The 23,281-nt window shown below is 36.8% G+C and overlaps 3 protein-coding genes and 1 long non-coding RNA gene across 6 annotated transcripts; all 4 read right to left on the bottom strand.

The window, feature by feature from the left end:
* Positions 1-2,455: 2,455 nt before the first annotated feature.
* On the bottom strand, positions 2,456-3,809 carry LOC107714720 (ictacalcin-like). Its single transcript, XM_016520687.1, has 3 exons — positions 3,696-3,809; positions 2,937-3,067; positions 2,456-2,686 (listed from the first exon to the last, which is right to left on the bottom strand). Exons 1-3 carry the CDS (start codon positions 3,700-3,702, stop codon positions 2,546-2,548), a joined length of 279 nt encoding a protein of 92 aa, XP_016376173.1. The 5' UTR covers positions 3,703-3,809; the 3' UTR covers positions 2,456-2,545.
* Positions 3,810-4,857: 1,048 nt separating this feature from the next.
* Positions 4,858-5,557, bottom strand: LOC107714727 (uncharacterized). Its single transcript, XR_001637005.1, has 2 exons — positions 5,496-5,557; positions 4,858-5,275 (listed from the first exon to the last, which is right to left on the bottom strand). It is a non-coding gene; the product is annotated as an uncharacterized LOC107714727 (long non-coding RNA).
* A 10,124-nt stretch (positions 5,558-15,681) lies between these two features.
* On the bottom strand, positions 15,682-16,982 carry LOC107714717 (protein S100-A5-like). Its single transcript, XM_016520680.1, has 3 exons — positions 16,774-16,982; positions 16,385-16,527; positions 15,682-16,021 (listed from the first exon to the last, which is right to left on the bottom strand). The coding sequence occupies exons 2-3, from the start codon at positions 16,523-16,525 to the stop codon at positions 15,842-15,844; spliced, it is 321 nt and encodes a 106-aa protein (XP_016376166.1). The 5' UTR covers positions 16,526-16,527; positions 16,774-16,982; the 3' UTR covers positions 15,682-15,841.
* A 3,311-nt stretch (positions 16,983-20,293) lies between these two features.
* s100a10b (S100 calcium binding protein A10b) lies at positions 20,294-21,700 on the bottom strand. 3 transcript variants are annotated; one of them, XM_016520682.1, is made up of 3 exons: positions 21,598-21,700; positions 20,917-21,066; positions 20,294-20,698 (listed from the first exon to the last, which is right to left on the bottom strand). In XM_016520682.1, exons 2-3 carry the CDS (start codon positions 21,055-21,057, stop codon positions 20,525-20,527), a joined length of 315 nt encoding a protein of 104 aa, XP_016376168.1. In that variant the 5' UTR covers positions 21,058-21,066; positions 21,598-21,700; the 3' UTR covers positions 20,294-20,524. The 3 variants fall into 3 exon arrangements, with proteins under 3 accessions (XP_016376168.1, XP_016376167.1, XP_016376170.1); XM_016520681.1 differs by having other exon boundaries at positions 21,602-21,700; XM_016520684.1 differs by having other exon boundaries at positions 20,917-21,062; positions 21,602-21,699.
* Between the last annotated feature and the right edge of the window lie 1,581 nt (positions 21,701-23,281).

The raw sequence follows: 23,281 nt of genomic DNA, 5'->3' as shown, positions 1-23,281 counted from the left end.
GTGTGTGTTCACTGCTGTGTGTGTGCACTGCTGTGTGTGTGCACTTCGGATGGGATAAATGCAGAGCACTAATTCCAAGTATGGGTCACCACATACTTGGCCACATGTCACGTCACTTTCACTTAAAGGTGCTGTATGTAAGTTTTTGACTCTACTAAAGCATAAAAATACCATAATATGTATACTTGTTTATCTGAAAAACAATGCTACAGTCAGTTATTCTTCTTTAAAAATGTGCATTCTGTGTCTGAATGTCTGTCTCTGTTTTGGTCTGTGTAACCCGCCCACTGCCAGTTTACCCAATTTTATTTCGGCACCCCGGGTTGCCAGTTGGCGGGAAACACAGCGTATTTCTTTTCAGTCATGGAAGCTGCCAAACGAGAGGGGTCAGTTCCTGTTGGTGTCTTCAATCTGGCAACCTGCATGTGCGTCAAGTCTGAGGAGAAGGGTCCGGGTGAAAAAAACCCTCTCCAATATTTTGAATTTGGGCTGCAATACCTAGTTCAACCACTAGGTCAATCCTACATAGAGCACCTTTAACTTACTCAAGTCTATCTGTCCAAAAATCCATTATGAGGGCACCCACAGGATGGAGATATTTACTTGAAAATATTATATTCCATTAGTCGTTACTCACACACAAAATTGTATTTTCAAATCTTGAAGTGGTTCTAATACAACTAATTGTGTGCTCCTTATAAATGTACATTTAGAGAACATACTGAGATTTTTTCAAGTGTCTTGGAGGAGCTACCACAGCAAGTCTGTCTCAGTTTTTTGTCTCTTCATGTAGTCCCCATATGGACTCGATGATGGTGAGATCAGATCTGTGTGTGGGCCATCCTGTTTGTTGTTGGACTTCTTGTGTGTACAAAAACCTCATTGGCTTATTTGTTGTTGCTGCCATTTTTAGTCAGGACTCCCTGGAAGAAGAGATGTTGTAATGGGATGTTTTTCTGGTTAAATAAAGGAATAATAATAATAATAATAATAATAATACAATTAATGGCAAAATAAAAATTTGGAAATGTAAACTAATATTTCCGATTGGCACAATAATACTAAAGATATGAATAACTAAATACAAATCTAGCATGCCTAAGATTTGTACACAGTTCTGTAAAAGTAAAAAGTAAGCATTCATATTCCATCTATCTTGGTGCCAGCATAATGTTAGAGTTTTTATTTGGTTAAAAGTGCACAAATAAATTGAGTGACCTGAAATTGAAATTAACAAAACTTATGAATGTTATAAAAACAAATTCTGTGAGATTAAGTTTGAAATTATACATTCTATGATCCTGAGATAACAGTTAATTCTTTTTGGCTCTGAGTGCCCAAGTATCAGTTCTAAGATCCCTTATGAGGGCCACCACAAGATGGAGACATTTACTGGAAAATGTTATATTTTATGCGCTCCAAAAGATTAATGTAGTCATAGGCATTTGCAACTTGTCTGATCACTAATATGTGAACCTTATGCTTTTTACAGCAAAGGAAATCTATGAAATACTCCCCCTCCCCCCCAAAAAAAAAAAAATGTTAAAGCAGCACTATGTAACTTTTTCTGTGATCAAAATTTGCAAAATGTATATAATGAGCGAGTACATCATGAATTCATCTTCCAAACCGCGTTTTTGTCTTATTCCGAATCCCTACGGTACACTTATAATAAGTACTTATATTTGGACTATTGTAGCCTGGTCGGGTCGTCACCGCTGCGGAGTAATACATACCTGCGTGAATCGCCATAGACATAAACTTAAAGTAGTAGCTCCGGTTGGAATGTTCTTCCGCGGGATGTGTGCAGTTCTGTTTATTAACCGCTAGAGCGCCAAAAGTTACATAGTGCTGCTTTAAAGACACTGACCAAATAGAGAAATGAGTTGTTAAAACTAATACACTTTGGTGTTAGCTTAATATTAGAATGGAGGGACAATAACAGTTTTTGTGATCTGATGTGGCTTCTTATCATATTCTGAGGCAGAAGATGTGTTTTTATAGTATTCTATACCCTTATAAAGGTTTCATTTAACATTGTATTATAAATATAGCCTACTTTATACTTATGAAAATACCTGAGATTGCATAAGCAGAAAAACTTATAACAGATAAATTGTCAGCAAACGTGTGTTTATGAGGACATGTATATATACGGTAAGTATTGTATGGTATATATATGGTAATGGTGTGGTATTGTTTTCAAGTTTCCTGCAGGCCATATATGCACTGTGTATAGTATGAGTTACTGTAATCTGTGTAATTTGACAATTCAATGTATGTCAGTATTATGTTAGGAGTGTCAATGTTAGATGAACGTTTCCATATGAAAATTAAGCATATTTCTAATATATTTATAGGAATAACCTTCATGTGTATGTAAGCTGCAGCCACCAACACCATAAACACATTTACAGATAAGAACACTCACTCCCACATATTGTAAGAATACAGATTTAATTCAAAACATAAAAAATCTTTATTCTTGGTTTCAGATATACCATAGCTTTACAGATAAACACTTTCTGTAAGGACAAGGACAAGATCATTTTTTTTGGAAAAATTCATTGCAAAGCATAGTGATGCAGGCGACCAAGGTGATGTACTCCTGAAAGTCCACAGTGCCATCTGCATTTGCATCCAGATCCTTAAATATCTTGTCCAGAGCTTTTTGGTCAGCGGATTTCTTTAACAAACACAAAAGTCTGATCAGAGATACTGTCTGTACAATGATGCCAATTAAACAGCTCATATTTACATCAGTATTATCTCACAATATTTCTATTATGATGATTAATACAAAATAATTCAACTTTTTAAATTGTTATTATATATAAAAGAGCAGTTGTAATACCTAATTTTAAAATTAAGCATTTTAATGTCATAATGAAAAGAGAAATTATATTTCAACTGGTCAGTTTTGCAGTGCCTCTCACCCCGAGGATGTCGCTCAGCTCTGTATTGAGCAGATCCTTGAGCTCGCCTTTGGTCAGGGTATGTTTGTCTCCCTCCTTTCCTGAGTATTTGTGAAAGGCTGCAATCAGCAAAGCCATTCCTTGCTGGATTTCTGTAAAATTAGTGTGATACAAAGCAGGTGTATCATTAATAAAAAATATTAATAATAATCAAACAAAACGTATTGTTTACAACATCCAAAATGATTAGTAGTGTAGATGTCAAAAGTACAATATATGAAATGTCATGGCCAGCAACAATATAACACACAGAACTGGTTACAGCCCACTGGAGGCAAGCAGATGGGAGAGAAGGGGTGGACCTTAACTGTTTGAAGAGTGGGAGTTTTCAGAAATGGAGGGATAAAAAAAAAACCCCCGTCAGATTTAAGCACAGTCGGATTATGGCCAACACCCTGAACATACCCTTTAATTAAAACAGAATAAAGCAACAGAAAGAAAGAGATCTACTCGATTTTGTCATTGGTCATTTAATCCACCATCAACTGCCTCCTTTTCCTGCCTCTGCCTTCTTCTCAACACACAAACTCTTAAACTTTTCTACTAATCAATTAATGGCCAAAAAGCATATAACATATATATATAAACCAAACTACCCTTCAAAGAATGCCATCAATCTACAAATTTTGAAGCCATCAAACTTTTATAGTGCAGCAGTGAGATGCATTAGTTCATTTTAAGCAGTAAAACAATTCAGTACAAAAATAAAAAGTCTCTTACGTGACATGGTGTTTCTGGAGTTCACGGCGAGCAAGAAGTGAAAGATAGGATCGAGCGAGTGAGAAGTGAAGGAACAGACGGTGTTTTATGCAGAGAAATGCCACACCCCCCAAATTCATGCCCTCCCACCGTCCCAACCCTTACCACACAAACGCACCTACATTTATGCCCCTCTCTCTTACTCTTACTATGCTCTCTCTCTCTTATTGTTCACTCCCTTAAACCACAAAAAGGGGCAGGTGAAATAGGCATCTCTTGTCCTTGTTCAGTCCTTAACTCAGCTGGCTAAACCAGCTTCTAACTGCACACAAACAGCTAAAAAGAGTATTACTGATTATTTACTGTGCTCTTCATCGTGCTTAACAATGCCCCTTAACTGTTCTAAAATCACTATAAACCACAGCTTGGGGCTCTACTGCTTTAATAGTCACCAAATGAAGAGTTGAGAGCTGGATGCTGTTCATTGACGTATCAAAATGATACGACGTCATCATCAAATCTTCCTAACAATGTAATTTTGATCTTGCACCATGTGGCTTCTTATCACAGATTATTCATTAATAATTTCAAACACATTTCAAATAATTTAAACACTCTAATATATACTGTAATTTGAATAGAACATGAGTCATTGAGGCACCTCTCTAATATTTCTGCAGTTTTATACAAATAAAGTACAAAAGCTGTCACTGAAGTGGTGCATTTTCTAAAGGTACCTTATTTTCCCCCTAAAGGGTGCATACTGGTACCTTAAAGGTATAGGCTATATTAGTATCTAAAGTGTACATATTACTAATACTTTTCAAAAAGGGTAACAACACAATGACAGCTTTTGTACATCTTTTCTGAGAGTGTAAAGCAACTAACATGTCAAAATCATGACATTTACTACAAAAATATACATATCTCTCTCACTAATGCATGTGAGGCCACTTTAGGTGTGGTGTGGTATTGTTTTCAAGTTTCCTGCAGGCCATATATGCACTGTGTATAGTATGAGTTACTGTAATCTGTGTAATTTGACAATTCATTGTATGTCAGTATTATGATAGGAGTGTCGGGGGTTGGCGAATGTTTCCATATGAAAATGAAGCATATAGTTATAATATATCTATAGGAATAAGAACACTCACACCCAAATATAGTCAGAATACAGATTTAATTCAAAACATTAAAAATCTTTATTCTCCGTTTCAGATATACTATAGCTTTACAGATAAACCCTTTTTGTAAGGACACAATCATGAATTAATTTTTTTGTGAAAAATTCATTGCAAAGCATAGTGATGCAGGCAAAAGTATAAACAATATAACACACAGAACTGGTTTATAGCCCTCTGGAGGCAAGCAGATGGGAGTGAAGGGGTGGGCCTTAACTGTCTGAAGAGTGGGAGTTTTCAGAAATGGAGGGAAAGAAAAATGACAGTTTTAAGAGAAAGATGATTATGGCCAACACCCTGAGCATACCCTCAAGACAGAAGAGAGAGAGAGAGAAAGAGATTTTTGTCATTGTTCATTTCATCCACCACCAACGGCCTCTTCTTGCTGTCTTTCCAACACAGAAACTCTTAAACTATTGCCTTAAAATGAATAAAAGACATATCGACCAGTCAATTAACAGCTGAGAAACATTTAACATATATACACCCTAAACTCAGCTTCAAAAAAACAGAAAATGTTTTAATTTGAACACACATTTTAATCATAAAGTACAGCAGTAGTGCAGCAGTGAGATGCATTAGTTCATTTTAAACAGTAAAACATTTCAGTAATAAATAAATAAATTAAAAAGTCTCTTACGCGACATGGTGTTTCCAGAGTTCAAGGCAAGCAAGAAGTGCACAAAATTGAGAACCAAAGATGAAAACTAAAGGAACAGATTGAGTGTTATATGCAAATTCCACACCCCAGATGCATCCCCTCCCACCGTCCCAACCCTTGACACACAAATGCACCTGCATTAACTTCTCTTTGTCTTATGCTCTCTCTCTCCTATTGTTCATCCCCTTAAACCATTTAAACCTTTGTTGACTTAATTATTGAGTTTGCAAAAGGTAGGCTTGGCATCTCTCGTCATTGGATGTCTCTAACTCAGATGGTTAAACCAGCTTCTATCCACACACAAACAGCCAAAACCTTAGACTTGAGCCTTTGGGCAAATCCACTGTCAAGACCTGCCCTGAACTGGAAGCGCAAGTTGGGTGTTCCTGAGAACCACTTTAGTGAAACTGCATGGAACCACTGAAATAATTCTATACTAAAAAGAATATGTCTAATAGTGGTTATGTTAAATACTCACAATCATTTTAAGGCTTAATCACTTATGCATGTTTATGGATGTTTGCTGGGATGCAAAATTGCTCAAGCTGAATGAAAATGGTATTTTGCAAAACTCTGTGGTATGAATACAGTTGGGCAGTAAGTCTGGTTTTTACTAAAATGAGACAGAGATGAGATGTCTCTGACCAATTGACCAACTGTGGCTGGTTGCATAAACTGCTTTACACTAGTCTTACAGCTTAGTTATTTCATTTTACTTTTCTTAAGACTGCATAACATTTTAAAGTTAGTTACGTAAAAATGTTTTATTTGAATCCGAAAATTGAGGCCCCTTGGCTAAATGCTAGATGGCAAGACTAGCTCTTCAGACACAGTCTTAACATTGTGGCTGTGCTTATGCAACTGGCCTAGTGTAATTTTTGACATGTAGCTACAGGGCACAATTTAAACCATTATTAGGTAATGAAAACTCACACTGGATTTATATCATTAATCAGAAAAAGATGCCATGAATATACTGCCTTACATTGTGTTGCAATCATAATGGAACCACTTCAGCAGTCATAACCAGTCCTGCATCTTATTAGAGCACAGGGTAATTGACTAGTATTCTAAGCAATGCTAAAAGCCATTAATAGAGACTATACTTTTGCTTATTCTAGTCATGCATGGTTTGTTTCCAAAAAAGAAAAAGAAAAAGTAAAGCCGCTTTTTTACGTCAAATTTTGTAAAGGATAAAAACAACAACAACAAAAAAATGCCTGTTTGCATGTTTGCGAGTTTTTAATGCATATCTGACATCGCAATGCTTCATGAGAAGAAAAATGTTATAATTTTTAACATTTTATTTTTGTGAAGTCCATTTTGCAAGATCATTTTAGGTGGAATATTGTATTTTACTCTTCTTCACAGTCCAAAAAAAAAAAAGCAATAAAAGATTGTCACAGGGCAGTACTCTCAAATGTGCATATTAGTATCTTAAAGGGACAGTACATCCAAAAATGAAATTTACTAACTCTTATGCTGTTCCAAAGCTGTATGACTTTCTTTCTTCTACAGAACACAAAAGAAGACATACAGTGATATAAAGAGACTATACGTCTGCTTATTGTAGTTATGTATGGTTTTTAGAAAAACTACATAAAGCTGATTATCTATGCACTACATGTTCTGGAAAACAAATACCTATTTGCATGTTTGTGCACCTTTAATGCATACCTGACATTGTGATGCTTAATATGAAGCATGTTATGCCACAAATCAGTCATTTTTAGCACTTTATTTTGTGCAGTCCATTTTTCAAGAGCATTAATTTTCACCGTATGAACATAAGACATCTTCAAGAAAGGTGCACCATCCCTCTAAGGTATTAATATCCAGTCTTTAGGAGTAAATAAGGTACAAAAGTGTTCCTTTGACGGTACTGTCCCAGTAACAAGATGATGTACCCCTAAAGAGACATGAATGCCAGGTCACTAGTGGCACAGCATAAAATGATGTGTGTTGGGTGTATGTTAGATGTAGTTTTTATTATTAGCAATGCACTGCTGAAAAAGTGAATAAAGAAAATAGTGGATAAAGGAATGGTGAGTGAAGATGAATAGTAGCAAAAGAACTTGTGAAAGGCATTTAAGAGTACTAGTATTTCAGGACCAGTTGGAAATGAGAGAAGTCAGGGAGGGAAAAAGAAAAAAAGGGGGCAGAGGAGATGACTGGCCTCATTTAACCTCAGTCTTTATGTAATACAGTGATGGTGACTCACTCGGGTAGAATTTCTGCTTTTTTCTCTTTTTGCCACAGTTGCTCGGAGAACGTTAATGTTGAACTTTTTAAACTTTTATACAATTTGTTGTGCACTGTTTATTTCTCTTAAATGGATACCAAAAAGTGACAATTCTGTCATAATGTACTCATTACAATTGAAACATTCTTTAAAATATCTTATCTTTTGTCTTCTGCAAAAGAAAGGAAGTCATACATGACGTGAGCTTGAGTAAATGAAAAATTTTAATTTTTTTAATCTATCCCTTCAAATGAGCGAGAAACTTTATCACACATGCACATTAGTATATTAGTTAGAAACTAATATGTACCTTTAAGGTACTAATATGCACCCTTTTGGGGTCAATAAGGTACAAAGGTGTACTTTGTGAAAGAGTATTGCCGCAGTGTCAGATTTTGAGTGTAAAATAGCAACTTTTATGCAGCAGCAGTGAGAAGACATACAAGACCTCATGATTAAATCTCATGGACTCTGTGGCCAATTTCCTTGTGAGTCACCATCCAAAAACATCTGTGTGTAAGTGGGACCTCCCTGGCGCCATTTTGACCACGAGTGTGGGTTAGAATCAGCTTCAGACCCTCAGTGAAGTGGGTGGATGAGAACATGAGAGGAAAGGACATTGCGGAAATACTTGTTGTGGAGGTTGGTCTTGCGCAGATATGCTTGTTTTTGCTCAAAACGCATGGCGCAAACATCTTGGCTCTGATTAGCCACAGTTAAACTGAGCAACTTATTGTACTGTGTTGACATAGCCAGAGGACAGAACACAAACACCATAACATTCAACCTGAATTTCCCTCCCCTTCCCATTGCCAATGTTAAATACGGACAGCTGTGTCACTAATGAGAACTTTAAGCAAAATTGGAAAAAGATGTCAGCTTAACAGAAGACACATTCTCTCTTTTCTTATATCAATGAACATGCATCCATTTGAGTCTTGCTTTTTTATATCATACACAACAGAAGATGTAGAAACAAATTCGTTAAAACGGATACTAATTTGAAAACTATCTAAAGCTGTCTGCAGTAATAAGTGAGATCAGGTTGTCGCACAGGGAACTTGACAAATGACCTTTTTTTCATAAAGGGCAGATTAGGTTGGGTCAAGTTATGCGCTTTTAATGTTATAAACGTATGCAATTTATTAATTACAATATTTTTGGTAAAAAAGAAGATCATTTAGTATGCTAGCTACGCTTTTGCTGTTTCACGAATTCTTTCATGTTTCCTTGTTTTAGTTTTTAAATATTGCTTACAAGCTTCTAATGGGCAGATGTATGATAGTGTGACAACATGCCCCACTATTGGTCAACGTGTGTTTAATGAACAATTTTAATGAACAAATTGCTTCCATAATAACTTTCTGCCTAAACAAAAATCCAAAGTATGATGAAAAGAAAAGAGATCTGTCCAAACAGCTGCCAAGGGAAGCACTAGCCTACGCTAAGTGACTTCTTTCATCACAAGTTAATTAGAGAGAGCCTGTTTGTGTGACTAAGAGAGTAATCTGAAACATTTCTAATATAGTCTTGTGAGTGGAAGCATCCGACCCTGTCATGCAGCTGAGGTTGTATGTGTGTGAGTGTGAGTGTGTGTGAGTGTGTGTGAGTGTGTGTGAGTGTGTGTGTGTGTGTGTGTGTGTGTGTGTGTGTGATGAGGCCTGGACTGGTCTAAATTTTAGGGCCATCAGTGAGACTTTACATCTCTGTGGTAAGTTTTCTGTCCTTCTCTCTTGTATAATATTAAATGAATGAAGCAAGTATTGTGTTGTGTTGATTGTGTGCATGTAATGATGCTTCCTATAGGAAATGCTTTGTGTTTCGTTATAGTGCTTCTATTCTTCTGCTCCCCTGAATGGAAAATCACACACCATCTTTACACTGGCCCCCACCGCTCATGTCTCTTACTTTCTCTTTGTTTCGCTATTATTCTTTCTACCTCACCCCCTTTCTTTCTCTCTGTGGGCTGATACATTTTATGTTTTCCTGATGCCAGCTTTATTTCCACTCTGGCATGGTATACTTTAAAAAGGAAATCTTCCAGCTTTCAGCTGCTTGTCCTTGTTTTCTATATACTCTTGTGTGTTTCCAAAATGTTTTCTCTGCTCTTGAGTGCGCTAGAAATGAGGTTTATCTCTCAAATGAAGTAAAGCCAAATGAAGTTTTGTTTAGTTGCTATTTGCACACTGACAGCGAAATGCTGAATTACAATCAGATTGAGGTGAACAGAACAATGGGACAGAGTACACTGACATATAAGCTATATCTATGTAAAGTAAACAGGCCTACAGTATCTGATTATATATCAGATATAAAATGGAACAGTCAATTAATCTATTTTTATTTATAATTTATTTATATTAAATACTTAGCCTATATTTTATAATTAAACCAGAATGTCATAGAGACTTCGGTGTTGAGGCCTTCTTACTTAGTAAGCAAACCAACTTCCTTCCAAATAAGCACTTTTCCAACTTCGAGCCGAACGGGTTTGAGCATGGTGAGAAACGGTACGACTATAAAACCGTTCCAGGCTGTTGTATGTATAAACTTTTACCCAGGGGCGGACTTAGTGATTTGGGGGCCCTAAGCAAATTTCAGGTATGGAGCCCCAACACAATAACTATATGCACTTTTACGCCTAACCCTTATTTTGCTTGCTTTCTCTTTCTCTCATAGTTTATAACTAGTTTATTTACCCCTTCACAACTTAAATAATTAGTCAACCTGATGCTGTTCTAAAGCCGTGAGTGTGAGTGTGTGTGAGTGTGTGTGTGTGTGTGTGTGTGTGTGTGTGTGTGATGAGGCCTGGACTGGTCTAAATTTTAGGGCCATCAGTGAGACTTTACATCTCTGTGGTAAGTTTTCTGTCCTTCTCTCTTGTATAATATTAAATGAATGAAGCAAGTATTGTGTTGTGTTGATTGTGTGCATGTAATGATGCTTCCTATAGGAAATGCTTTGTGTTTCGTTATAGTGCTTCTATTCTTCTGCTCCCCTGAATGGAAAATCACACACCATCTTTACACTGGCCCCCACCGCTCATGTCTCTTACTTTCTCTTTGTTTCGCTATTATTCTTTCTACCTCACCCCCTTTCTTTCTCTCTGTGGGCTGATACATTTTATGTTTTCCTGATGCCAGCTTTATTTCCACTCTGGCATGGTATACTTTAAAAAGGAAATCTTCCAGCTTTCAGCTGCTTGTCCTTGTTTTCTATATACTCTTGTGTGTTTCCAAAATGTTTTCTCTGCTCTTGAGTGCGCTAGAAATGAGGTTTATCTCTCAAATGAAGTAAAGCCAAATGAAGTTTTGTTTAGTTGCTATTTGCACACTGACAGCGAAATGCTGAATTACAATCAGATTGAGGTGAACAGAACAATGGGACAGAGTACACTGACATATAAGCTATATCTATGTAAAGTAAACAGGCCTACAGTATCTGATTATATATCAGATATAAAATGGAACAGTCAATTAATCTATTTTTATTTATAATTTATTTATATTAAATACTTAGCCTATATTTTATAATTAAACCAGAATGTCATAGAGACTTCGGTGTTGAGGCCTTCTTACTTAGTAAGCAAACCAACTTCCTTCCAAATAAGCACTTTTCCAACTTCGAGCCGAACGGGTTTGAGCATGGTGAGAAACGGTACGACTATAAAACCGTTCCAGGCTGTTGTATGTATAAACTTTTACCCAGGGGCGGACTTAGTGATTTGGGGGCCCTAAGCAAATTTCAGGTATGGAGCCCCAACACAATAACTATATGCACTTTTACGCCTAACCCTTATTTTGCTTGCTTTCTCTTTCTCTCATAGTTTATAACTAGTTTATTTACCCCTTCACAACTTAAATAATTAGTCAACCTGATGCTGTTCTAAAGCCATATTAGGCTACCTTATTTTTTCAGATCACAAAAGAAGACATTATTAAAAAAAATGCGTGCACTTGTCCATTTAATGAATTGTAAACTTCTTCAATCTTTTACAAAAAGGATTCAAAATGATCCCATGCAACTCGTTCGGTATTCCAAGTGTTCTTAAGACATATGGTAGGGTTTGCTATGCAATTGGAAATGTAATTAAGAGAACTCAGCACCTGACAAAAACTCAGTTTTGAGCAGTGAGTCAACATTTGACGCACTCTATAACACAAATACACACTGGAGCATGTACCAAACATGTTTCGCCAATATCAGATGGGGCCCCCTGATTCCACGGGGCCCTAAGCGGCCACTGACCTCGCTTATTGGTTAAGTCCGCCCCTGCTTTTACCTTTATGATGTGATCATTCTCTAGCTCGCTCCAATGTTTACCTTCAGAATCACGCAAATGAAACCGTAACTGTGTCAACTGAACATTATGGCACGATTTCACAATGAAAACCATTTGACGCTATGGTGATAAAGAATATTAAATAACATTCTATTCAACTGGATTTTTTCCCCTGCAACCCACCGTCCAATCTGACCTCAAACTAATTAAATTATCACATTTCACCACTCTTATCTTAAACACTGTCAAAGCAGTTTAGACTCAAAACGCACTATTAAGAGAACAGCCAAAAGAATTGTCTGTGTGTGTGTTTGTGAGTATCAACTGTGTGTTCGTTTGCGTGTGAGGTGGTTGTGTGGTTTTCTCTGTACACCTTGCCAATCGTGCCACTTCACCTCCACAGTGGCCACTGGCTGCATTAACTACGACCAGCCATTCATCTCTACTGACCTCTCAGCAGACTACCACAACCCATTTTAAAATTTCCACAGGATGTATGTTTTTTTTTTTTTTTTGTCTTGCTATACCATATACCACAGTGGAAGTTAGTACAGGGCACAGTTAAAATGAATAAAGCATTTATGCAGGCATTTTAACAATGCAGTTTAAAAAGCAGGTTATTTTCATAATTTACTACATCAGTCAGTTCGGGTAGTAGGCCTAATATCTATGCATATTTTACTGTTGTAGCACCTACATTTGGAAGTTGCTGTCCATTGTATTTGTCCCTGCATCAATAGAAATACAGGTTACTTGTGCAAAACGATCATGAAATCAGTGGGCCTTTGCACTGTCTACGAAATGAAGGTGTATCGGGTACCTCCGAGATTAAAGCCCTGGGGTCTCTGTTAGTGTTAATGTGGCCCTGCTTGAACTGCCACGGGATGTGCACCATTTACCTCCACTCACTTCAACAAATCCATGTTCATGTCAGAAGCCCACAGTCAGTGTTTGACCGATATTACCTCATACTTTTCATAAAGCAACTCTGAAACCTTATATTACAACGCTCCTCATATCACAGTCTTTTTAGGGTAAGTTGCTCTTGTTGCAGCAGTTGAATGTTGCTTTGCTAAATTAACGTAAATGTGTATTTCAAACGATATTTATCGCCTCTAAACATATTTTATTTTATGCTTCTATTTGTCTGTCTTTGTCTGCTTTCGTTCTAGAAGTTGAACAGTTGAAACAGTCACCACATCACCACACCAAAATCATGCCACATACTGTAGCAAAAAGACAAGAGAAGAATGAAAGGGTGGGACAGAAGCATGTAAAGATCAGGACTTCAGTGAGTGCGTTTGAGCTCAGAATGCTGTACACTTCCTGATTTAAATGACTGATTTATGGAAATGCGCCCAAGGGACATTTTTCCCTGCGAGTTATGATGCGTCTGAGCAGACAATAGATGAGTCACAACCAGCCCATATTTGAATGCGGTTTAAAGTCATGCATGCACATCTCATGGAATTCCCATTTTAAAAATTCAGACAGTCTCTTGCATACAGTGTGTTCTGACATTGAGTTAGAGTATGGAGATTAATGACTTCACATTAACTGATCCACAATATATAACATACTTAGACTACAAGTGGAAAGGTTAGACACGCCTACTCATTCTTGTCACCCACAACACAGTAAATGCACTCATGCTAGGAATATACTTTTCAATCTATAAATGTAAAACAATTGCACCGTTAAGGTGCTAATTAGGTACGGTTTTCCTCACATTATGACTTTTTTTCCAGGTTACATCATGTGGGGTGCAAGTACCAGAGGATTTCTTCCAAGCAAATGCCATCTGCTCCGTGTAAACAGGCCTGATCGAGATGCTGTTTGTGTGGTTTGTGTGTTTAGGAACATGTGGGTGTGTTCACTCTTACATTAGACTGCTGTACAGGTGCGGAGGACAGGGACTGCACTCTGGGAAAAACAATATATACAGCAGAGAAAGAGGTGTCCCTGCAGAAATCCTCCTAGTAGCATGTTCGGAGGATCTATTAATATATAGTGAGGCCCAAACCTCTGTGACCACATTGAAAATCTAGGATTCAAATGTTTTTTTTTAATATAAAACTGGAAGTAAACAGAAATAAAAGTTAATATGCTGCAGTATTTCTAGGTCAAATCAATTATTCAAAAAAAAAAAAAAAAAAGATAAATAAATAAAAGAAATACAAAATGGTGACACTGATCATGAGAATTTGTTTTTCATGATCATGTTGACCATGTTCTTCATGCGCTTTGAATTTTGAATTTCAAATCATTTACACAAACTTGTGGAGTTCATGCGAGTGCGGCTGCTTTTTAAGTAAAAGCAGGATCAAAGAAATTTTAATTATTCCCATAAATTGTTATGCTCATTTGCAGCTCTTTTCTTATCTTTACGTTATTTTTTTTAATCAATAAAACAAGCATTTGCATGACATGTTGCTTAATGTCTTGGCATATTCATATTCACTTTCAGAACTACAATAATGTGAGAGAAGGATTAGGACTGGGTGGCTGAAACAGGTTCAGACCTGCTCCTTAAGTATACTAAAACTATACTATACTAAAGCTGCTATTATGCAACAGTCTGATATATTACTCTCTTTGACTGGTAAATTGGGAATTTGAATATAGATTTTTTTTTTATTACAGCTCTACGTTTCATCTTGAGTCTGTAAATGTGACATATAACCGACTGATCACTGACAACAATCTTTGCTAGCAATTAAGCTTGATCTCCTAATCGAAATGGGCAAGTTATTTGCTTTTGCATTGCAGCAGAACTGTCAATTTGAATAAGTGTACATAAAATGAGATACTTCAAACAGAACTGCCTGCACTCCTGTCAGCACACCTCTGTTTGATCTAGGCCATTATGAAAAACATAAATGGTAGGGCAAAGTTAATTGTCTGTATGCTTACATGTGGGGTTTGGAATACATTTTATTCAAATGTAATGTGACATTAATGTGCACTGAATGATTTAAAGTCTTTAGCCAAAAAGTTTAAGTGACTTTTACAAAAGGTAATATATACCTGATAGCAAATTGTGAGCTTTTCTTAAGGTTACTGCACATTCGTAAAACAGAGGTGTGACACAGAGTCATTAGTACGTTACAAAGCGATTCTCTTAAAATAACATATTTGCATGCATGTTTTCTTTGAGCAAGTAGGTCAACTGCATTAGAGCTTCATTCCACAAGTGTGCAAAATGTGAGTGTGTGAGTGTGAATTGAAGTGTCTACAAATGATCTTTTATAAGAATTGTATATATTAATTATGTGATAAAAAAAAGTATAACATGGAGTGATATCATGACCTCCAAAAATCCGTATAATATTAAAGCCTGGCATGCAATAATTTAAATAAACTTATGTGCTATACAGGTTTAAAAAAAAATTGCATGCAATTATTGATGTACATATATATTGTTTTAACATAAAAAAAATATGTGAAATAACTTGAAATCATAAATGCCATCATTGGTAAAAAAGATGACATACAAATGAAGTGAGAAGTACATGAGTGATGACAAGAAGTTTTTATTGGTGTTCAGAAAAATAGATTACACTACTGCAAAATGTGTGTCTAAGTAAATTTTATTGTTCGTTAGGCAGAACAAGCATTTTTCACAACACTGTCTGTTGAGAAATGTTTCCTACTACATGAACTACTTTAAACCATTTTTTTTTTTACTGTGCCTGTCTTACAGCATATAAAATGCAGCATTATTACACATCATAGAGAGGTACTTTAGCACCTTGTAGAAGGCAAGTGTCTAGAGCCTCAGGAGTGTAAGGATGTGTGTGTTCATTTATTCTGACAACCCCTGCCGCTTCCTCTGCACTTATCCTTGCCGTGCTTCTTTGTGTAGTAGGCCTTGGCTAGGCCAGCTATACACTGACTGAATTCACGGAAGTTCACTTCACCATCATGGTTCTTATCCAGTTCTTCCATGACCTCCTTAATATTGTCTGGATCCACTTTATTCTGAGACAGACATAGAGGGAGGAATGTCAATGCTGTAATTACTTACATACCACTCATAGCTGTATCGCCAAAAAAACCCCCGAAGAACAACTAGAGGAGGCTTTGTGTACTAGACACTAAAAAGAATGTTAGCAAGTGAAAGACGGATAAAATGAAGATCCTCATGCATGCATGTTATGACTCATTAGGGTAAACCCCTCTCATGCCAGTTGCCATGATAACATTGCACAACATCCGCACAGCATTTAATTAGGAAATAGATTTGTTGCAACTTGCAACATGTCGGAGGTGTTCACTTCCTCCAACCAATAGCTTTCTTTCTCACAACTTCATCTTTTTTCAATGCATCTCTCTAATTCTCACCTTAAATTCAGGACTGGTAATTTGGGCTTTGATTAGCTGTCCAAGTTCAGCATTACTGAGTTGGGTTTTCTGCTCATCTGTCCCTGCATATTCCTCAAACACCTCCACTATGGCCACGATGGCTTTCTCCAGCTTAGACATGTCTATAAGAAAGAAAACAAGAGAGAGAAATCATCTCATGCACTAATGCCAGTCAGCACCTCTTCATGCACATTTATCAACCAGAAAGTCTTTAGCCAATGCAATACAATTACATCTGTTGCAAAAATACCCACAAAATTATAGATTGCATTTCTATAAATTTCTTCTCTGTCCTATTTTTGTAGCTCTGTATTTCCTGCTTTTTGCACTCTCATTTTCTCTCTCTCTTTCTATTTTCTTTCACCTACCTTGAGTTTGGTGTGTTCCCAGAGAAGTTAAGCAGATGTTTTGCTGGAGTAAATCATCTGCTGCTTTTAAAGCACAGATTTTATACTCCACAGCACACACAATGGCAGGAATGATTCATTCTTTTGCTATGAAGGATCCGTAGCACACCCAATCCAGCTCTACGAGATTCACATGCCGTTAAAAAAATAGATTTTTGTTACACTTTTTAGCTTTAAAGATCATATTGTGATGTGTTTGAGCTAGTTGATTATAGTAACTAATAAGTAAACAAACAAAATATAGGGGATTTCCCTAGTCAGACTGCATGGGTAATCTGAGTCATATTTTAGTGATTCGTTCGCTCTCTCTTCTGGGCGTTGCCAGGCCTGAACGCCATATTTCCATGTCTTTTTTCTGATGTGAATGGGCAAGCTTTAAACTTTCTTTTAAAAATGTTTCACATTCAACATTTAGGATAAAGATAAAAGACTCATTTTGCGGCTATGACACTGTTGCTGATGTTTTCGTGGAGGTTTGAATCACAAGCTTCAAGTGAAGCTTCATGTTTGTAATAAACAGACACGCTTCTCCTCTCTAAATCTAGTCTTTATACATCAAAGAATGCCTGATATTTGCAAAATGGCCTTGTATTGATGAATGTTTTATCTGCAGCTGTACACAGAAATGCAAACAAAAATGAAGCCATCTGCAGACAATGGTGCATACAATAGTGCACAAAACCACAGACAATGACTGCTCAATTTCATTAAAACTGATGACTGCTCAGTGTGCAGCAACGGGATTATTCAGTATCTTCTTTAAGCTTTTCCGTTATGAGAGAAATGCTAAGACACTGACTCATCAGCCATGAGTGTCATAATATATTGATATTATAGTTTTGGTTCCTGAAAAAGTAAACACCCGGATAAACAGACCACACCCGTTTGAATTCACTTAACCGAACATACTTTTCACGGATGATAACAGAATATGTATTTTTATCTTCATAAAAACAAACAACAAAGCACATGTCAATGTCACAAACCTCTGTGACAGATCTGTAGACTGTGAAGGGTGTGCACTTTTAAGTGTGTGTTATTTAACCCTCTTTTGTTCAGGGCCAGTTCTTCTATACTGTATGGTAAGCATATATACACCTCCGGTGTTTTTACTGTAGTGCACAAACAAACACACACACACACACACACACACAGGTGCCATAGCCATGAGGGTCCAGCATGAAGATCATGCCCTACAGTAAAAAAAATATAATATGAAAAGGAAAATAAAAAATAAAATGCACAAAATAAAATCCCTTTATATGATATCATGACACTTTAATATCAAAACTGATAAAGGGAAGCAAACATGTTGATGTTAGCATGTCAGTTTTTAAAGCAATTCACCAGAGACAGATGTGAACAGTAATTGTGCTCTAAACTGCTGAGCATTTAGCAAACACCCACAGACATGTTTGATCTCATTTGTGGAGCTATTGTGGGGGGAAAATAAGTGTTCTTTGTCTACGAGTTGAGAAATAGAAAAGGAGAAGTGGAGAATAGGAAGAGGAGTTGATGTGCTCATGTGGTATACTGCTGACATCTAGTGATCACCTTCCTTAACTATAATTATATGGTCGTGTGGCATATATTAACAATACCGGCTGGTGGAAAATTTTTCTATAGGGCTGTGCCGCTTTCAACAATTTCAGCAAACATCCCAGCATGATTTAATGTTAAACGGTTAACGTTAAAGAATAAAGAGTTAGGCTAACGGAAGTAAATGAATATTAAAATCTAGAATTTGAAACATATCTGAAATAAAAGGTAAATTAAAAGCTATATTTATATATAGCTTATATATTTATTATTATTATTATTATTATTATTATTAGTGTGTAGCTCAGGGAGGGCGGAGCCCCAGCGCCCTCTATTGGCCAGCACCCTTCAAACACTTAATTTCACTTTTACAATAAATACATAAATAAATAAAATAAAATAAAATAAAAGTGTCCTTGTGTCATTCAGTTTGTTTGTGCATCAATGTGAGAAGGCTGTATATGTACACATAATAATTATTAGTATTGTATCAACATTGTACTGAAGATCTGAACTATGTATTTAAAGTTCACACACATCATGTGCCTTACGGAGTAGAAAAAAAAAAAACATGTTAGTACTGTTGCCATGACCTCATGTGGTTGACACACCCCAGAGTCATTCATGGTTGCTTTGCAACTCGACTTGTTTACACGGATTTCAAACACGCCCACATACTGTAGGTGGTTCGTGAGGGGGAGGAGGGCTTGCACGTGTTAAAATCACCAACCAAATGTGTCATCGGGTTAACTATAATTTTAAACTCTAGATTCTAAAAGTTTAATATGTAAATTTTATTATACATATATATAATATGTAAACACTAGCTTGTGCATGAGGTCCAGTGAGGGTACAAATCGTGAAAATTATGCTCCACAGATAGGCCGTAACACACAAAGGAATGTGATTGCAGTAATGCATAAAATATTGATATGTTAGAGTTACATCTGAGTTAAATCGGTTTACTTCATGTCTGTTGTGTAAATGGTGGATTTAGATAAAAAAGGATGAGAGTTGAACCTACCTTTATATTCTATAAGTAGAAAGCATTCAGAAACAACATTTATTTTTCATATTTGTATTAGTTAAAAATACCAATGTCAGGAGAATAACAATTATTTGTTTAAATATATGTTTATATATTGTATATAGTACATAATCATATAAAATGTTTTACTCCCATTTTCCCCAGTAAGACATAATAAATGCTAATAATTAACAAAGAGTTTTTACCTGACTGCTCTTTGAATATCTATGAAGTCCCTGTAGTACCAATGAGAAAATTATGTTTCCTTCAGTCTGGTTGCTCTTCAGGCAGGAATAAGTGTAATTAGTTTCAATTCAAATTGAACTTTATTGATGTTGTGAGTGTCTGTTAGAGATTCAATCATTTGTGGGATAAGGCAAGGTTGTTCTGCAGCACTTCAGTCATCACGTTAAATGAGACGTTTCATCTAATCTGTACCAATCAAGCAGCTGTTATTGTAACGTCTTTTGATTATCATCAGAACAGAGGAAATAAAACACAGAAAGGTACACAGAACTAAACATACAAACATATACAGGGTTAACAAATTTCATTCTCATCTCAAGCTAAATAAATCCTGTAATATGCTGTGTTTTGGGACGTCATGCCTGCAGAAATAACAAGGCTGACCAGTTATTTTACTTTAAAGGCACTTGCGAAAAGTAAATATAATTTAATGCTCATACTTCTTATAAGTTGTTTGTGCAAATAAGGGACAAAATGGCACCCATTTTCTAGAATGATCAATATAACAAAAATGTCAATTCAAACAAAGTATACAGAGGCTTAGTTCTGGAATCTCATTCTGGAGTCTCATTGAAAAAACTTGCGACATGACATCTTTATAACTTTGCAAAGAATTGCTGAATCCAGCTCCGAACTGCATGGAAGCAAAGGATGACAAAAAACAACCTGTATATAAACAAAGTGTTTATTTCTGTGGTGGAAGTTACGGGACTTCTGTGGATGATTTCTTTTGTGTCTAATGCTAATACTTACAAAGAGTTGAAAATAAAATTGAACAGCACTTAACAAAACTGAAAAAACATCCTCCTTTACATGCATACAGTGAAATTGTAGTAACAACTTCAAATTGAGGCATGTGGCTTTTAATCTCTATTAACAAAATGACAGAACAGTCATCTTTTATTGCTTTTTGACACCCCCTGCCCCCTGCTTCTGCTTCATCTGGTAGAGCTGTTCGCAGGCAATGGACAGGCCCACCACAAGAGACACAAACTCTTCAAAATTCACCTCTCCATCGCCATTAGTGTCTAAATCCCTCATAATCCTGTCTACAGCAGCAGGGTCCTTCTGAGACTGCAGTAGAAGAGACAAGAAGTACATGTTTAAAATAGAACAAATGGAAGCAGTTTTCCATAGAAAATGGAAAAAGAGTAAAGTTTTAGAAAGATCTGAAAGATGAGCAGGGCCAAAAATTTTGCTACACCATAGCGGGCCCCGATCATCACAGGGCCCAAGCCAGTGTTTAGAGTTGCCCCGCCCTGGGTGTAGCAATAACAGATGGAATGTTGTACCTTCAGAAAGCTAGACAACTCGGTCTCCATCAGCAATTTGAGCTCTCTGCGATTTAATGTTGATGTTCCACTCTCTTTGCTCGCATAACGGTGAAACACTGTGATCAGCGTCTCCATCGCTCTCTCCAGATCAGACGGCATTGTGACTGTCTACAGTGAGAGATAGTGTATTAGTTTATGTGAGTGTTTCATCCCTTAATCAAACTGAATATTGTGCAAACAGCCCATTGTTCTCCTCCTACTAGGCAGACTGAAACAGCAGTGGATTTTTCCATTTGGAAATAAGCCAAAGTGTGAGCAATACCCACCAACAATGCCAAGTAGATGCAGTAAAAATTAAGGCATTTAATAACAGTATATGCTGATGCAAATCTTTCAATTATTTAAGTATTAATAGCAGTTGTATAAACTGAACTGGTAATCTACCTGTAAAGTTTAGATTATATTACGTAAATGACGCTGACGTCCATAGAATCTGTGCATCTACACATACGTCACATTCGGAGGCTTATCGTTAAGTATTTTCGTATTTCAAAGTTTGGTCCCACTAACGCTTAACAAGGAGCCATAACTTACAATATTATGGTAGAACCTTTTCTCAAAAAGCGCTCTCAGTAGGTAACTAAGTTGTACTATGCTCTTATTTGTCAAGTCGTTTCTGAATAGTAAAAGATTGCGTACTTACGCTGATAAAATGCAGAGCGTCACCTGAAGATGAAAAAATTAACTGAATGTCCCGAGCAAGAGCTGGTCAAGAAGCAGAGCAGGAATTTATACCGGGGCTCCGCCCGAATGATGAGTGTGAGGTTGGGTGAGTCTGGGGGTGAGGACTGTAATGTTAACTGTTTAGGGCTTAAAGCCACAGAAAACGCTGACTGAGATCTACAATCCAAACGTGAAGTAGTGTACGTGAGTGTATGTATGTAAATGAATATACTAATCCTCCTGTTAGAGATTTATGAATGAGAAATTCCACACTTAAACTTGCTGGAACATAAACACACCTTAAACTGGCCTAAAATGGTTTGTTGCTCTGGTTTCCTGGATTTAGGGGTTTTTGGTGGACTTGAAACCTGATGGACAATAGTAAACCAGCTAAAAGCAGCATTCACGTCAATGCACTCATACTTATGTTGAACAAATGTTCAGAATATATGTTTTCACAACAAGCAGGAAGGAACAGCTCTCACTCCTTTCCACCATTTCCCAAGTGAGTGACTCAAAGCTTTCACAATGTGTCTTGCCTTAAAACACAACATGTCTTGCTCTCAATTTTGGACAGATGTCTGAAAAGGATACTTGCCAGGGCATTATTTTTAAGGGTAGGGCTGCTGATAAGGCTTGTTCCGGTCTGCAAAGTAGGTATGAGGGGATGTCTCTACCCAGCACACAGGATGTGCCTTTAACCATTTAGTCTATGTAAGAAAATGCACTCTTTCATACTTAAAGTCTACAACAACACAACCTAGGGGTGTGTTTGGCAAAATAATTACTGTGCACATACCAGGAAAGAGTACAGAATGTTTAGCTAGAATTCATGCATTCATTACACCACAGAACTAATAAATCAATATTTCCCCAGACAAAATAAAGAGAACGTTACTCAGACAACTTATATAGTTTATCCCTTTGGAAATTAAATGGAATCTCTATCAGTAGGACATGGGAAGGAAAAGAGGAAGAGAGCTAACGGTCATTGGTGGATGACACATGGTGTTTTGAGCAGGCCGGATTGTGTTGTCATAGTAACATGATGAATTCCAAGCAAGTACAGCTCTGAAGGGTTTTCACAACCACAATTCTCTCAGCATTCTTTTCCAGCTACGGCATGACGTTTTTTTAAGTGGCCAAACTAGTAGTTTGGTCCACAAAAGGCTAACACAGATATACATCTATTCATAAATGAAAGAAGCACAAAAAAAAAAAAAAAGCTTTTGCAACTACAGCATTGATCCAAGCAGAAAAGACATAAATGTATATTCAGGATTTCTGCTGTTTTAATTCAAGTACATTTAAGACAGATGAGTCTTCTGCACAATGTGACTTTGCTGCAGCCTGAAATTGAACTGCTGGTTTGGTCTGGTCAGAGGAGAACTGGCCCCCCGACTGAGCCTGGTTTCTCCCAAGGTTTTTTCTCCATTCTGTCACCGATGGAGTTTTGGTTCCTTGCCGCTGTCGCCTCTGGCTTGCTTAGTTGGGGACACTTCATTTCCAGCGATATCGTCGCCTTGATTGCACAGATACTATGATACTATGAACTGAGCTGAATGAAGACATCACTGAATTCAATGATGAACTGCCATTAACTGAAAAATTAGTATTTACTATGCATTATTTGCATTATTGACACACTATGTTCCTAATT

The sequence above is a fragment of the Sinocyclocheilus rhinocerous genome, unplaced genomic scaffold (assembly GCF_001515625.1).
Source record: "Sinocyclocheilus rhinocerous isolate Xijiao unplaced genomic scaffold, SAMN03320098_v1.1 scaffold2194, whole genome shotgun sequence".
In the NCBI taxonomy this organism is placed as follows: Eukaryota; Metazoa; Chordata; class Actinopteri; order Cypriniformes; family Cyprinidae; genus Sinocyclocheilus; species Sinocyclocheilus rhinocerous.
This window is presented reverse-complemented; position numbering and strand designations above follow the sequence as displayed.